At 46.4% G+C, this 14,382-nt stretch overlaps 1 protein-coding gene across 18 annotated transcripts in view; it reads left to right on the top strand.

Annotated features, from left to right (window-relative positions):
- Synrg (synergin gamma) overlaps positions 1-13,557 on the top strand; it is an 84,439-nt gene extending 70,882 nt beyond the window's left edge. For 12 of the 18 annotated variants that reach the window (XM_052759721.1, XM_052759725.1, XM_052759723.1 and 9 more), the window contains 4 exons: positions 72-220; positions 10,625-10,735; positions 11,094-11,129; positions 12,239-13,557. In XM_052759721.1, the coding sequence (XP_052615681.1) occupies positions 72-220; positions 10,625-10,735; positions 11,094-11,129; positions 12,239-12,370 (428 nt within the window). In that variant the 3' untranslated portion in view covers positions 12,371-13,557. The remainder of the gene's footprint in view (positions 1-71; positions 221-10,624; positions 10,736-11,093; positions 11,130-12,238) is intronic. The other 6 variants (XM_052759726.1, XM_052759719.1, XM_052759724.1 and 3 more) reach the window with 1 other exon arrangement.
- Positions 13,558-14,382: the final 825 nt, after the last annotated feature.

Below are 14,382 nucleotides of genomic sequence, written 5' to 3'. Positions count from 1 at the left end.
CAGTAATCAGCAAGCACTGCTTTGCCCTGCCTGCTTTTCCCACGCCTCACTCCCTCCTCTCTCCCCACCAGGTGTCGTGGAAGTGTACCGAGTAACCAGGCGTGTGGAGCTGGGGATAAAAGCCACTGCTGTGTGCTGTGAGAAACTCCAGCAGTTGCTGAAGGACATCGATAAAGTGTGGAACAACCTGATCGGCTTCATGTCACTTGCCACGCTCACAGTAAGCCTGCTGTTTCTCTTTCCAGAAACCTGTTTGGAAGCAGAGACTATATTCTTATGATGCACTTATTAGAGGATGAGTGTGCCAGCTGGACTGTGTTGTCTTAATGGAGTTCTGAGATAGCAGTCTAGGGGTTCCAGGGCCCGCTGGAACTTGGCAAAATAGAAGTGTACCAAAAAGTCTTTATCTGTAGTTCTTAATTTGTGATGTGTGTGTGTGTGTGTGTGTGAGAGAGAGAGAGAGAAAGAGAGACAGAGAGAGAGAGAGAGAGAAAGAGAGACAGAGAGACAGAGAGACAGACAGAGAGACAGAGAGAGAGAGAGAGAGAGAGAGAGAGAGAGAGAGAGAGAGAGAGAGAGAGAGAGAGAATGTATGTGTGTGGGGGAGAGAGTATGGGTGTGTGTCTGGGTATGCACATGCCACAATGTGTGTGTGAAGGTCAGAGGACAACCATGGATGTCTGTTCTATCTTGTGTGAGACAGGGTCTCTGTTGTCAGCCTCTGCCCACTAGACTGGATGACCCACAAGCATCTGGAGGGTCTCTCTGGCTTCATAGCACTAGTAGTATAGACACGTGGCTTCTTTCCCACCCCTGGCTTTATAGAGGTTCTGGGAAACTGACTTCATGTCCCCACGCTTGCCCAGCAAGCGCTCTGCCAACTGAACTGTCGCCCAGCACCAGTCACTGTTAATTTTTACACGTGCAAGTTTTACCAAAAGTAACGATTTGAGTTCATCCCTTTGCATTTGACTTATTTATGCTCCCTAGTGTCCTTTAGAAAGCTGTGTGGTGTGGATCATGGTGGTGCACACCTTTGGTCCCAGCACTTGGAAAGCAGACGGATCTCTGTGAGTTTGAAGCCAGCCTAGTCTAGAGAGCGAGTTCCAGGACAGGCTCCAAAGCTACACAGAGAAACCCTGTCTCAAACAAACAAACAAACAAACAAACAAACAAAGCAGGTTGTGTGGTAGACCATCATGTTGCTGTCCTACAGTCCATTCACCACTGTTATTACTTTTATTGGATTCCTTTTTTCCATGTTATGAATAGCTCTACCCTGAATAAACAGATGACTAGCTCCCCTCTGGGTTTTACAATCTCTCAAAGTGGATGGAGAAGGCAGGCCAGAAAGTGCACATGCATGCAGCCTGCATGGCTGCTGCAACACTTTCCAGGTAGTGTTTAAGGCCTTGTTATATTCTCAAATGATAACTTACTGGTCCTGTTTCCACCTTCTGTAAGCTAATCACTTCTTTGGACCATTTCAGTATTCTTTCGGTGGAATACAGCTGCTGACATGTTTCTACTCATAATATGTATCCTAGTAAGTGTACAGTTTGTGTCCTGCTGTTAACTTTTCTCTCTCTTCTCACACTTCACTGGGCAGGATCTTTATGTTTAACTGTTCAAACCCAGTCCGTCAGTCCCTGACGGAGTCCTGTATTCACAGCAGTCAGGACTGGATACATGCTGCCTCTCCTCCGGTTAACCTGTGACCCTCTGACCAGGGTTGCCGCTCTGCAGGAGGGAGGACTTCTTAATGCTCTCAGCTGACAGCCGCCGGTGATAGCCAGCTATCCCATTGTGTCCTAAACAGCAGATCTCACTGGTGTTCCGTTGCTTCTGGTTTTACTTTATCAAGTTTTTTTTTTAAAGAGATTTATTTATTTATTTATTTATTATGTATACAACATTTTGCCTCCATGTATGCCTGCAGACCAGCAGAGGGCACCAGATCTCATTATAGATAGTTGTGAACCATCATGTGGTTGCTGGGAATTGAACTCAGGACCTCTGGAAGAATAGCCAGTGTTCTTAACCTCGGAGCCATCTCTCCAGCCCCTTTATTAAGTTCTTAAGGTTTAAATAAGGGGCTGCAGGGATGGCTTCTGAGAGCCACACACTCGTTTGTTTGGTTTGGTTTTTGTTTTTTCTTTGGTGGTGCTAGGGCTGGACCTCAAGACTCATGAAAGCCAGACAAGTTACCTGCTACTGAGCCATACACCCTACCTAGTTCTTTCCTTTTATTTCTTTCAAAAGCTCTTATCAATCTATTCTTTGTGCTACTACCAAGCTGTTCTCTTGTAAAGCTGGCTGTGTCATTTAAATCCCATTTAAAATCCTTCAGTGGGCTTGGTGTGGTAGCTCACGCCTTTAGACAGCACTCGGGAGGCAGAGGCAAGTGGATCTCTGTGAGTTCGAGGCCAGCCTGGTCTACAGAGTGAGTTCGAGGACAGCCAGGACTACACAGTGAAACCCTGTCTCGAAAAACAAAAACAAAAAACAAGTGTGTGTGTGTGTGTGTGTGTGTGTGTGTGTGTGTGTGTGTGTGTATTCCTGGAGAGGGTCTCCATGGTCTTCAGGACCTCAGCCAAACTTTTTAGCTCAGTGTAGAGCTTTCCTGTCACTGAACTAAGCTGCTTTCTGAGTTCTGCATAGTTTTCCCCAGAAGGCATTCCCAGCGCACTTGATTAGCGTGAATCAGAGCCCCTTCCTATGTGAGTGTCTTTAGCCCATTTCTCTCTCACATCCCATAGTGCTTACCTCACTAACTGCTTTTCTTGTTATAACAAAATACCTCATTGAAACAACTTGAAGAAGGGTTTGTTTGGCAGCCAGTTCTAGGAGCCGGCCATCCCGGCCGAGAAGGCGTGGTGGTGTGAGCTCCTCTAGCTATTGTGGGAGCTCCAGACAGCTGATCTCATTGTGTCGGTAGACAGGAAATGAAATGGTGATCTGTGGAGACTGGTCCGCCCCTTTTCTGTCTCTTGTGTTCCAGCTGAGTTCCATGGTTCACTGTGTTGAGAGCATAATAAACTTGATAGTCAGGAGGAGTTTGCTAGCAAGAACACCAGAAAGGATTTCTTCTGTTTACCTTTTGGGCTCCCTGTAAGCCCAGCACTTCAGATGTAGCCCTGTAAAAGCGAGTGCATCAGAGGGCTCACACATCCAGAATCACTGTTCTGCTGATGCCACTTCTAAGCCAACTTTGTTCTAAATGTGCAGTCACAAAAAGAAGCCAGCAAGTGCAGAACATTGTTCCTTGAAAAAGAAAAATGGGAAACCACCTGAAAGCCCTAATCTAGAGAGTGAGTGAAGTAACCTGTGGTGGTCTTCATTCGGGTGTTGTGGGCATTTTGTCAGGGAGCACTCTCCAGATAACAGGACTGTCTCCACACGGCTGGGAGGAGGGCTGCCAACATGGTGATTGGGTTGTGTGTAGTGATAAAATACCGTGTCTATAACTATACTCTGCCTTTCTCAACTATATTTGGGGGGGGGCAGTTTGAGACAGGGTTTCTCTGTGTAGTTTTGGTGCCTGTCCTGGATTTCATTCTGTAGACCAGGCTGGCCTTGAACTCACAGAGATCTACCTGCCTCTGCCTCCCCAGTGCTGGGATTAAAGGCGTGTGCCACCACCGCCCTTCTCAACTATCTTTAATGAATATTTATTGCATTTGTAACGGGAAATACATTTTCCCTCTGGTAGAGAATTCTCATTGCCTTCACACACTTGAACCCTTTCCCAAAAACCTTTTTGGTGTCGTGGCCACTTCTCAGTCGTTCTGATGGGTTATCCGGTGGCTGAACTGTGTGGTAGGGTCTTTAGCTGCATTAAATCTACACAGCGACTGGACAGCTTCACTCTGCCGCCATCCTGTCCTGAAGCAGGGAAGGACCAGAGGCATCCTCCGGCATGCTCTGTGCTTCATCCTACCCTGAGAAAAGTGAGTTAGGGAAAACCGAAGGTGTACAAAGGCCGTTGCTGGGGAGCAGATTGGCAGAGCGTAAGGTTAATGAGAAGAGCAGCAGGGGCTCGTCCTGGCGGATTGTCAACCTGAAGTCAAGTCACTCTCTCTGTCCCCCCTCGGTTTATATCCCAGCACGGTAGAGCAATTACAGGCCTCCCACTTTGTGTTTAGATCTGAAGGTCCCTTGTTTTGGTGGCAGTCAGTTCTCACTGTGTTGAACCTTTGAAAACTAGACCTCCAGCCTTCCTTCAGTCGGCCACCAGCCCTCCTCTTCTGGTGCTGCTGGAGAAAGTGGATTAGGGTTAGAAAGCATCTTTCCTTGCCCTGAGCTCTTAGAAAACGTCACTGAAGCCCAAGTACATCGGCCAAGCTCGTTAGGTATTTGTCCAGTTAGGGTGAAGCACAGCCAGGACGTGTCCGGCCCGGTTGCTAACCTATGTTCATTGTGTGAAGTAGCTGCTGTCACTGGGGGCAGCAGAAGCCATTTTCCTCTGGGTACATTTGCCTTCTAGGCTCTGTCTGTCACTCCAGGCTGCTTTTGAGATCACACACAACAAAATGCCAAAACCTTAGTAACTTCGCACCGTGAGTTTTGTGACTTTCCCCATCCGCTGACACACGCATGGCCCCATCTGTATCACATGTGCCCTGTCAAACTATGGACGATTTCACCCTCCCAGACAGCTTCCTTATCCACCTTCCCAGTCCCTGCCTCGCTGCAGGTTTTCACACCAAGCATCGCTTTTGACCAGATCTTTTCAAAGAAGCCATGGAATTTGGTTTTGTAACTTTGAAGGAAGTTCGTCACTTATTTACCTAGAATGTTCTGCTCTAAGTTACTTAGCAGGGCCAAGATGTTAGGTAAATGGAGAAGAGGCTTCACATTTATGCCTTCTCCCAGTAGCCATATCTAGACTTACGAGGGTAACTGGCCTGGCTTTTCAGGCACACATAACGGCACAGAGATTGTTATCTCACCTCCACCGTGCTAGGATACATGCAGAGTGTACATGAATACTGCGTTTTCACTTACAAATTAGCCATGGTCTTCAGTTATAACTGCTTTTCTTTGCCAGGGTAGCTCTGACAGAGCAATGATGTTTCTGTTCAGATACTTTCCTAGGTTACACCATACCATTTCCTCTCGAGAGTTTATAAACTTAGTCTATAAACCTTAACTTGAATTACCCATTGCATGAGGAATAGCATATATCTCACAGAAATGTAAGATGGGAGTTGTCATGAATGAGTCTTTCCTGTAACAGAACTGACAAAGCCATATAATGTCAAGAGCATAAAACCTAACATCTGAATACTTGAGTCCAGCTGTAACAACTCTGAAAATCCGGCGACCCTGGATGAGATGCTCAGAGCCAGAGAGAGGCAGGCTTGAGGTGGTACTGAAGCCTTAAACTTAGTACCTCTCTTTGATTTGAAGTAAATGAGCTCCTTAAGGGACCACATCACCATTCAGAGGCTCATTGTTGTTAATATGACTACCAGTGCTGATGGCTACCATTCCCGTTTGCAGCTAGGACACTATGGTGGTTTGAATGAAAATGGCTCCATAGGCTCATAGGGAGTGGCACTGTTAGGAGGAGTGGCCTTGGACTGGTGTGTCACTGGGGGTTGGGCTTTGAGGTTGTAAATGCTCAGCTCTGTCTCTCTCTTGCTGTTGTCTGCTGATCCTAATATAGAACTCTGAGCTCCCTCTCCAGCACCAAGTCTTTCCCACTGTGACAAGGGACTGAACCTCTGAACCTGTAAGCCAGCCCCATTGAATGTTTCCTTTACAAGAGTTGCCGTGGTCATGGTGTCTCTTCACAGCAATAGAACATTAACTAAGACAGACCTGCTTCACATTATTCCACATTCTTCACATTCATTCTCACTTAGTCCTGGTAATAACCATATGAGGTCAGTATCATCTCCATTTCTTTTAAGAATATCTGTATGTATGTATGTATGTATGTATGTATGTGTGAGTGTGGGGGACATGCATGCCATGGTGTGCACATGGAAGTCAGGGATGGTTTTAGGAGTCGGTTTTCATCCTCTCCCTTGCTGGGGCAGGGTCTCTTATTCTAGGAGTGTCCCCTGACTCTGCCCCTCACCTCACTATAGCAGTGCTGGGAATAAGGCACTCTCCACCACATGGAGCCTTTGGTGGGTTCCAGGGGTTAAATGCAAGTAGTCATTACATAAGATGAACACTTTTCCCTGCGGAGCCTTCTCACTGGCCCGTCATAGGGGGAAGAAATCAGGGCTGAGACGCATCAAAATGTAATTGAAACCATAAAAATCTAGATTTTGAATCTATATCATCACTTTAGAGTCTTGTAATTTCTAGCTTTCAGTAGACCCGGCAGCACTGGAGCCAGGGGTCACTCAGTGGTGGGCAGTGTGTTTGCTCTTGTGTCTTGTTATGTTTTTGAGAGAGTGCTTAGTGTGCTTGCAGCGTTGGTTAAATGTATTCCCCAGCTCTCCACAAACAAACAAACAATAAAATGCCAGCTCTGTCTTTTCCACCTAAAGATGTCCCGTGTGTAGTGTGCATAACAGTGGGGATGCCTGGGCAAAGCACAGTCTCCACTCTAAAATGGGACTTAATATTTTATTAAGCTGAATGTTACAGGGCTCTCAGAGAGATGACTCAGTGGTTAAGAGCTCTGGCTGCTCTTCCAGAGGACCCAGGTTCAGATCCCAGCACCCACATGGCAGCTCACAACTGTCTGTAACTCCAGTTCCAGAGGGTCTAACACCCTCCCACAGGCATACATGCAGGCAAAATACCAATATACATAAAATTAATAAATAAGTAATTTTTTTTTAAAGCTGGATGTTACGTAGCAAAACCCTTTAATGCTCTGGGTGACTGTGGACTGAAACTCCCTCTTGTGGTAGAAGCAGGTGTTTCTCTAGCAGGAAAAGCCGTCTACTTGAGTGACTTGTGGATGCTCTGATGGCCCTGAGTGAAGGTCAGCCAAGCTTTTATCTTGTGGATCTGTTGGATCAAAGGAAAAATTCAGCCCCGGGAACAAAATTTTGACATATAAAACCTAATAAAAGAAAAAGGACTTTTTCTCCAGCTTTGTGGCCAACTAGAAGCCATACACGCATGCCGTTTGATTCCACTGTCCCTTGGTAATTCCTCCCAGTGTGATGACTTTCAGAGTGTTTACTTCCTTAATGCTGCAAAATATCAAGAGAACACTGTGCTTTGATGGTAGCCCCTCCCCACCCCTGCCCATCTTGTAAACACCATACTTTAGAGACAGCGTCTTTACCGTGTCCTCAGCTGACAAATGGCACTCTCAAACATGCCAGGTGACCCTAGAACCTATTTTACCTTATATGGCAATTAGAACTTCAGAGGAGGGCAGGGCAGTGGTGGCTTATGCCTTTAATCCCAGCACTTGGGAGGCAGAGCCAGGAGGATCTCTGTGAGTTCGAGGCCAGCCTGGTCTATAGAGCGAGATCCAGGACAGGCTCCAAAACTACACAGAGAAACCCTGTCTCAAAAAACAACAAAAAAGACAGCATTTCTCTGTGAATCCCTAGCTGTTCTGGAACTCGCTCTGTAGACCAGGCTAGCCTTGAACTCATCGATCCACCTGCCTCTACCTCCTGAGTGCTGGCACCACCATTGCCTGCCTAGGAGAGCTAATTTTATCATTTGGAAGATTACCTTAATCACAGGGCAGTTTATGCAAAGCCTACAGTTCTGGCAGATTACAGTGTACCCTTTTCATTTGCTTTCCTGTGTGCCTCATAAACAGATACTGATGGGCTTTTATTAATTTGGCTGATTTCAGGCCTCATAGTTTTCTCATTTTCTAGTTATTTCTCCATTAGTCCCTGATGTGGTAACAAGATGTCAAACTGTCCTTGATCCTCAGAACTGGAAGAGTTATTTGGTGCTAAAGCCAGAACAATCTTGGATAAATGCAGCCAAGAGTGTGGTTGGTCAACCTAATCTTGGTCAGCCTAGAGTAGTGGTTCTGGGTGGTATAATCACCAGGTAGTTCTGCTGCTGCTGCTGCTGCGCAGCTCTTCCCAGCTCCATGTTCAGAGATGTCACAAAGCAAGCTTGAGAGTCAGCCAGGATGGGGTACTTAAAATACGGAATTCAGCAAATGTTTCCCCGGAGCTTGGCTTGTTGTTTTACTGGCTGTTTACAAGGGGCTGAGCAAGCCGGGCGGTGGTTGCGCACGCCTTTAATCCCAGCACTCGGAGGCAGAGCCAGGTGGATCTCTGTGAGTTTGAGGCCATCCTGGGCTACCAAGTGAGTTCCAGGAAAGGCGCAAAGCTACACGGAGAAACCCTGTCTCAAAAACAAACAAACAAAAAAAAAAAAAAAAAAAAAAAAAAAAAAAACCAAGGGGCTGAGCAAATGCTCAGATGTGTCAAGCTGTGGCCTGGGAGCAGCACCAAAGCTGAGGAAATGAGCCTGTGGCCCGCAGTCACTCAAGTCTTCGACCAGTGAAGTTTTCAAAATGTTCTTGTTGTTTCAGTTTAGTGTTGAGTCTGATCAGGACCTGGGGGGATGGCTCAGTGGTTAAGAGCACTGACTGCTCTTGCAGAGGACCTGGGTTCAATTCCCAGCACCCACATGGCCTCTCACAACCATCTGGAACTCCAGTTCCAGGGGATCTAACATCCTCTTCTGGTGTCCATGGACTCTGCCTGCATGTGGTGCACAGAAATACAGACAAACAAAACACCCATGCACATAAAAATTATTAAAAATTTAAATCATCAACATTCATGCCAGTATTATACTTATTTGTGAAAACAAAAGTTGACTATGAATCCAAAGGATGGCCAAAAATGAAAAAAATATATATGTTCTGTGAAAATCATTTGGCAGTTTGAAATTTACAGTGAGGTGAACATATATTCTCTGCTGCTGTTTTGGCTTTTAAGGAGTTTTGTTTGTTGTCTGGTTTGGTTTTTTAGTTTATTTTATGTGCATGTGTGTTTTGCCTGAATGTATGTCTGTGTAAGCGTGTCAGATTCTCTGGAACTAGCGCTACAGAGAGTTGTGAGCTGCCATGTGGGTGCTGGGAATTGAACCCAGGTCTACTGGAAGAGCAGTCAGTGCTCTTAACCACCGAGCTAGCTCTTCAGCTCCTGGTTTTGGTTTTTTAAGACAGGTTCTCACTATGTAGCCCTGGCTTGCCTGGAACTTACTATATAAGCCAGGCTAGCCTCCAAGTCTCTGAGACCTGCCTGCCTCTGCCCCTCCGAATACTGTAATTAAGGTCCTGTGCCACAAGGACTTTAAGGCCTGGAAAATATTCAGAATATTTTCGTCCCTGCCTAAAGTTCACTGAAGCTCTTTGAGAGTCAATCCCTGATCTGATTCCAAAAGCAACCAACCTGATTTCCCTAGTCAGAGATTCCTCTGTTTTAATACTCTATAAACATGAAGTGGTATTAAATGTTAGCATTCTTGTGTCTGGTTTGCTTAGTAGCATAATATTGAAATGCAGTCATATTGATCAAATGTCACCTTGCTCCCTGGCTAAGTAGTAGTCTGTTGTATTAATACATCACAACTTGTTTATCCATCTTCTTATTACTAGACACATTGTTGGTGCCAGATTTGGCTAATATGGATACAGTTGCTATGAATGCTTTTTTTGGAACCAGACTTGTTGACATATATTTTCATATTATAATATAATATTTTTGTATTATCATATATCATAATATAAGCTTATCACTTAGCACAAGCATAAGCCTGGCTCTTGCTGCTGACTTTCAGACCTCACTCTTAGCATTAGCTGGCCTATACGACCCCACAACTGCACTTCCGACCTTGGCAGCTACAGCTCGGCCTGAGCCAAGCTGTACTCTTCTGTCCTTGAGAGCTTAAAGTGCATCTTCTCAGCTGCCCAAGCCTCCCTCCTTCCTTTCTGTCCTGCACATGCTCGTGCCTGGAGAGTCTGCCCCCTTCTCAGCCCTTCCCCTCTGCTGTCTTAGCAGTCATCCAACTGAAGCCGCATCTTGAGGACTGCCACCCCCAGTCTCTTGCTGACACTGCCACAAGACAGCAGGGTTGTACCTGCGATGCATACTTGGTCCTGTCTCACTCCTCCCGTTCCTTTCTGGTTCCTTGATGTTCTAGCCTCATCTCCTCCCCCTCTCCTTGGCTTGGCTCCCACCCTCGATTTCTTCTCTTAGCTGGAATTTGCTTAGACGTCTTTGCTTTGTGCTGCTTGTCTGCGAGATATCCTTCCTCTCTCCTGCCCCTCCCGACCCATCGACCATCACCCCATCACCCCATTGACCCATCACCTTCGATAGTATCATCAATACTCCGGCAGGATGATTCTGACTTCCAGGAAGCATTCCCTGGCTAAGTGCCCCTGTTGAGGGTCTGGATACTCAGTCCTTATCCCAAAGTAAGTACTCTAGCACTAATGGCCTTGCATTGCTTGACACCCCATAGCTCCACCCTAGACCACCCCAAGGCTAGGAGGTGCTTTTCTTCCCACTGGCGTCGCTAGCACCTAGTCATAGCAGCTACTTGGCAGATTCGGGAAACTCAGCACTTGTGTTATTAGTTGACTTAATTTTACAGTTGACCTACACAGCGTTTGAAATTGCTATGTCCTTACCCATCTTTACCCATTCATCCTCAGCCAGATGAAAACTCCCTGGATTTTTCCTCCTGTATGTTACGGCCTGGGATTAAAAACGCTCAGGAGCTGGCTTGTGGGGTGTGTCTCTTAAATGTGGACTCCAGGAGCCGGGTAAGTCCTCGCCTTCCCCCTTTAAGGGTAAGGTTCCTCCCTAACATGACCTGGGGGACAGCCATATGTAGCCCACTTTACAACAAGCTCTGTGACCAGAGGTAGGAAATTTGAAGTCTAGAAAGTTCTGTAGAAGCAGATCTGCTTTTTTCTACAGGACCGTGGAGAAGGTGCTGAGGGAGTGGACAGAGTCCTTCCCTCCCTGTTGGGCATGCAGTTCACAGGGTCTCTCCAGCACTCCATGAACAGGGCATGGGGAGAAAATGGCAAGCCATGTGGATTTACCTGGAGGCAAGAGGCCTGTTCTAGGGACTTTTTTTTTTTTTTTTTTGACTTTATGGTTTCAACATTATTTCAGAAAGAAGAGAAGCCTGCAGAAGAACAGCCTAAAAAAGTATGAGCCAGTTACAGGTTACCTTAGTGTCTCCGTCTCAGTCTTGTGTGTTGAGAGGTCAACGGACAATTCTGTGGTCGTCCTGGACTGTGCCAATCGTGAATCCTCCACTGACTCATTTTTGTCCCCATAATGTTTGATCAAATCAACCAACGTGTCTGTGTGGAGCCGCTGCTGTCTTGTTTGCATGCTTGTCGCTGCCAGTCAGCTTCCGGTGTTGTCGTTATCCTTCTCTGCCACGCACGAGCACCTTGCGGAAGACGAGAAGTTGTAGTGACACCCGATTTAGAGGATGACAGACAAAAACAGATCATTCGGGTTTTAAGGTTTTGTCTGTGGTGTTTAAGACAACCAACTGCAGAATGTCACCTGCTGTGGGTAACCGGAGCTGCAGATGAGGGGGGCTGTTGTATGTCCACGCAGGGGTCAGCTCCCGATAGCATTAGAACTCAGCGTTCTCAACCTTTCCAGTGCTGTGACCTTTTAATACAGTTCCTCCTGTTGTGGTGACCCCCAACCATAAAATTATTTTGTTGCTACTTCTAACTCTAATTTTGCTAATGTTCTGAATCATAACATAAATATTGGCTATGTGATCCTAGAGTGGGTCGTGGCCTACAGGGTGAGAACCATGGCGTTAGACTGTAAGAGTTAATGTCAGTTGATTTCTAGCTCTTTTCAATGTTTTCAGTCCTGATAGGACTGTAGTTAGCCATGGAACTCTAAGGGTTCACATGTTACAGTAATGGCAGCCTCCAGGGAGGGTGGCCCTTACAGTGAGGGACCCAATTACCCACAGCCCTTGGCTATTTTAGTTCCCATGTCCTGCTCATTCCTCTCTCCGGTAACCTCTGTCTGCCTTTTCTGTGAAGATTGGGCCCTTTGCTGAAACTAGGTTGAATGGTACTGATTTTATACCTTTAATTAGCAGTAAAAAAATAAATAAATAAGACTTTCTTACTTGAATCCTATAGCCACCTGCTCAGCTTTTGTCTGTGTGTGCCCTTCAGGCCTCAGCCTCTGTGACACCTGGGGTTTGCCTGTGGTGGCTGCTGACAAGCTCTTAGATGCAGGGAGAACCTGACTTGACCCACATCTATTTCTGGCAGGCATTCAACTCGGAAACAGACAGTTTCAAGCTGGCCTATGGAGGACACCAGTACCACGCCAGCTGTGCCAACTTCTGGATCAACTGTGTTGAGCCCAAGCCTCCCGGCCTCCTCCTGCCGGATCTGCTCTGAGAAGCTGCTCAGTGAAGCTCCAGCTGAGTTCTGGTTGTTCCTGTCACATAACGTGGGGTGACTGGGACCAATAAACAGAATGCTGCAGGAACTGCAAAGGTCCCTTCCATCCGTCTCTTTGAAGCATTCCCCAAGAGGTGGAGTGGAAAAACTGTGTCGGAGGTTCCCATCAGACAGCCTTTGACCACCACTTCCCCCAGCCCTTTGAGACTTGAGGTAAACTGCTCGACCTAAACTGCACACGGCACCGGACGCTTGTTTCTCCTCTCCTCTGGTTTTTGTTGATGGTGGTGTTGGTTTGATTTTAAGGATAGGATCTTGATGCATGCCCCTAGCTGACCTTGAATTTGTAGCAGTCCTCCTGTCTCTGCCTCCCAAGTGCTGGATCACAGGCATGTGCCCCCATATCCTATTTCTCTTATTCTCTTAAGATAATTTAAAATGTAGACCACCGTTTTCTGTAAGGAGTAATCTGATGCTGAAATGTGAAAATTAACAAAAGAAGAAAAAATAAGTTATCCTAGGACTGGAATCTGCAAGTTTGTCTCCAGCATGAGGGTCCCATGGAGCAGGACACAGTTCTCTGCATTTAGCTTGTAAATACTTGAAATGAATAAAAGGGGATTGTGATTAAACTGACACTCTGTACTCGTCTCCACTGGACAGTGGCAGGCAAGGAGGGCACAGCTCCCTACTCATGTCAGACCCACCCTCCCCCCCTTCCTTGAAACTCAGCTCTCAAGGAGACCCTCCCCACTTGGACAGGGCCCAGAGCCTGTGTCCAGATGCACAGCCTTCTCCTTGGAGCCTTGACCGAGATCCTGCCATTTTGCCTCTATATCAAGACTGGCACAAAGCATGGTGTTTTTCCTCCAGACAAAATCTATAACAGCCATGGAATGAAATCTCTTCATAGTGACCTCTCTCCACATTCCCAAAGATGACTGCATTGGGGCCAGCAGTGCTGGACTTTGCAGGACTTCCGGAGAGACCTGAGAATGAACCCAGGGTGAGAGTGGAGTTCTCGGCCTCGTGCAGTGGTTCTCAACCTTCCTAATGCTTCGTTCAACCTTTAATACAGTTCCTCATGTGGTGGTGACCCCCAACCATACAATTATTTTCATCGCTACTTCATAAGTGCAATTTTGCTACTGTTATGAATCATAATGTAAATATCTGATATGTGACCCCTGTGAAAGTGTCATTGGATAACACCCCTGGGGGGTTGTGACCCACCAGTTGAGAACCACTGGCCTAGTGAGAGGAACAGTCAAGGTGTGTGTGTATGCACGTGTGTGTGCGTGTGTTAGAGAAATGAACCTCAGATGAGGCAGAGGAAAGCAGTTAGCAACAGCACTGAATTTTCAAAGGAAAAACCTCACTCTGGGGTAGGAATTTGTCATGTAAACAAAATGCAGAAAACTAAGAGACCTGAAGCTTCAGCGCTTAAAAGGTGGTACTCCCAGGAAAAGCCAAGCAGTCTGAGTCAGCGCCTCTCCGGCTGTTGGTTTTGTGCATTGGGAAGGACTTCAGGGCTTACATGCTTTGCTGACCTGACTCAGTTTTTTTTTTTTTTTTTTTTAAAGATTTATTTATTTATTATGTATACAGTGTTCTGTTTGCAAGTATGCCTGCAGGCCAGAAGAGGGAGCCAGATCTCCTTACAGATGGTTGTGAGCCACCATGTGGGTGCTGGGAATTGAACTCAGGACCTCCGGAAGAACAGCCAGTGCTCTTAACCTCTGAGCCATCTCTCCAGCCCCTGATTCAGTTTTTATTTGGAGATCTAAAATGCTGGCTTTAGTCTATGTCACTGCTGCTTCCACATAATTCACCATTCCTCCTTCCAGGACAAAGTTTGGGATTCTGTGTTGTTCCGTCTTGTACCTTGTATATTTTCTCCAAGAGGTGGATCATTTTCAACTGTTGCTGTGGCTTCTCCTTGGCCTTGCTGTAGCTCAGAGTGTGGGGAGGAGAGCTGATGAATCCGTTTACTCATCTGTTCCAGATGA

This window comes from Peromyscus californicus, unplaced genomic scaffold, assembly GCF_007827085.1.
Source record: "Peromyscus californicus insignis strain IS unplaced genomic scaffold, ASM782708v3 Scaffold_3__1_contigs__length_106647218, whole genome shotgun sequence".
NCBI classification, from domain to species: Eukaryota; Metazoa; Chordata; class Mammalia; order Rodentia; family Cricetidae; genus Peromyscus; species Peromyscus californicus.
This window is presented reverse-complemented; position numbering and strand designations above follow the sequence as displayed.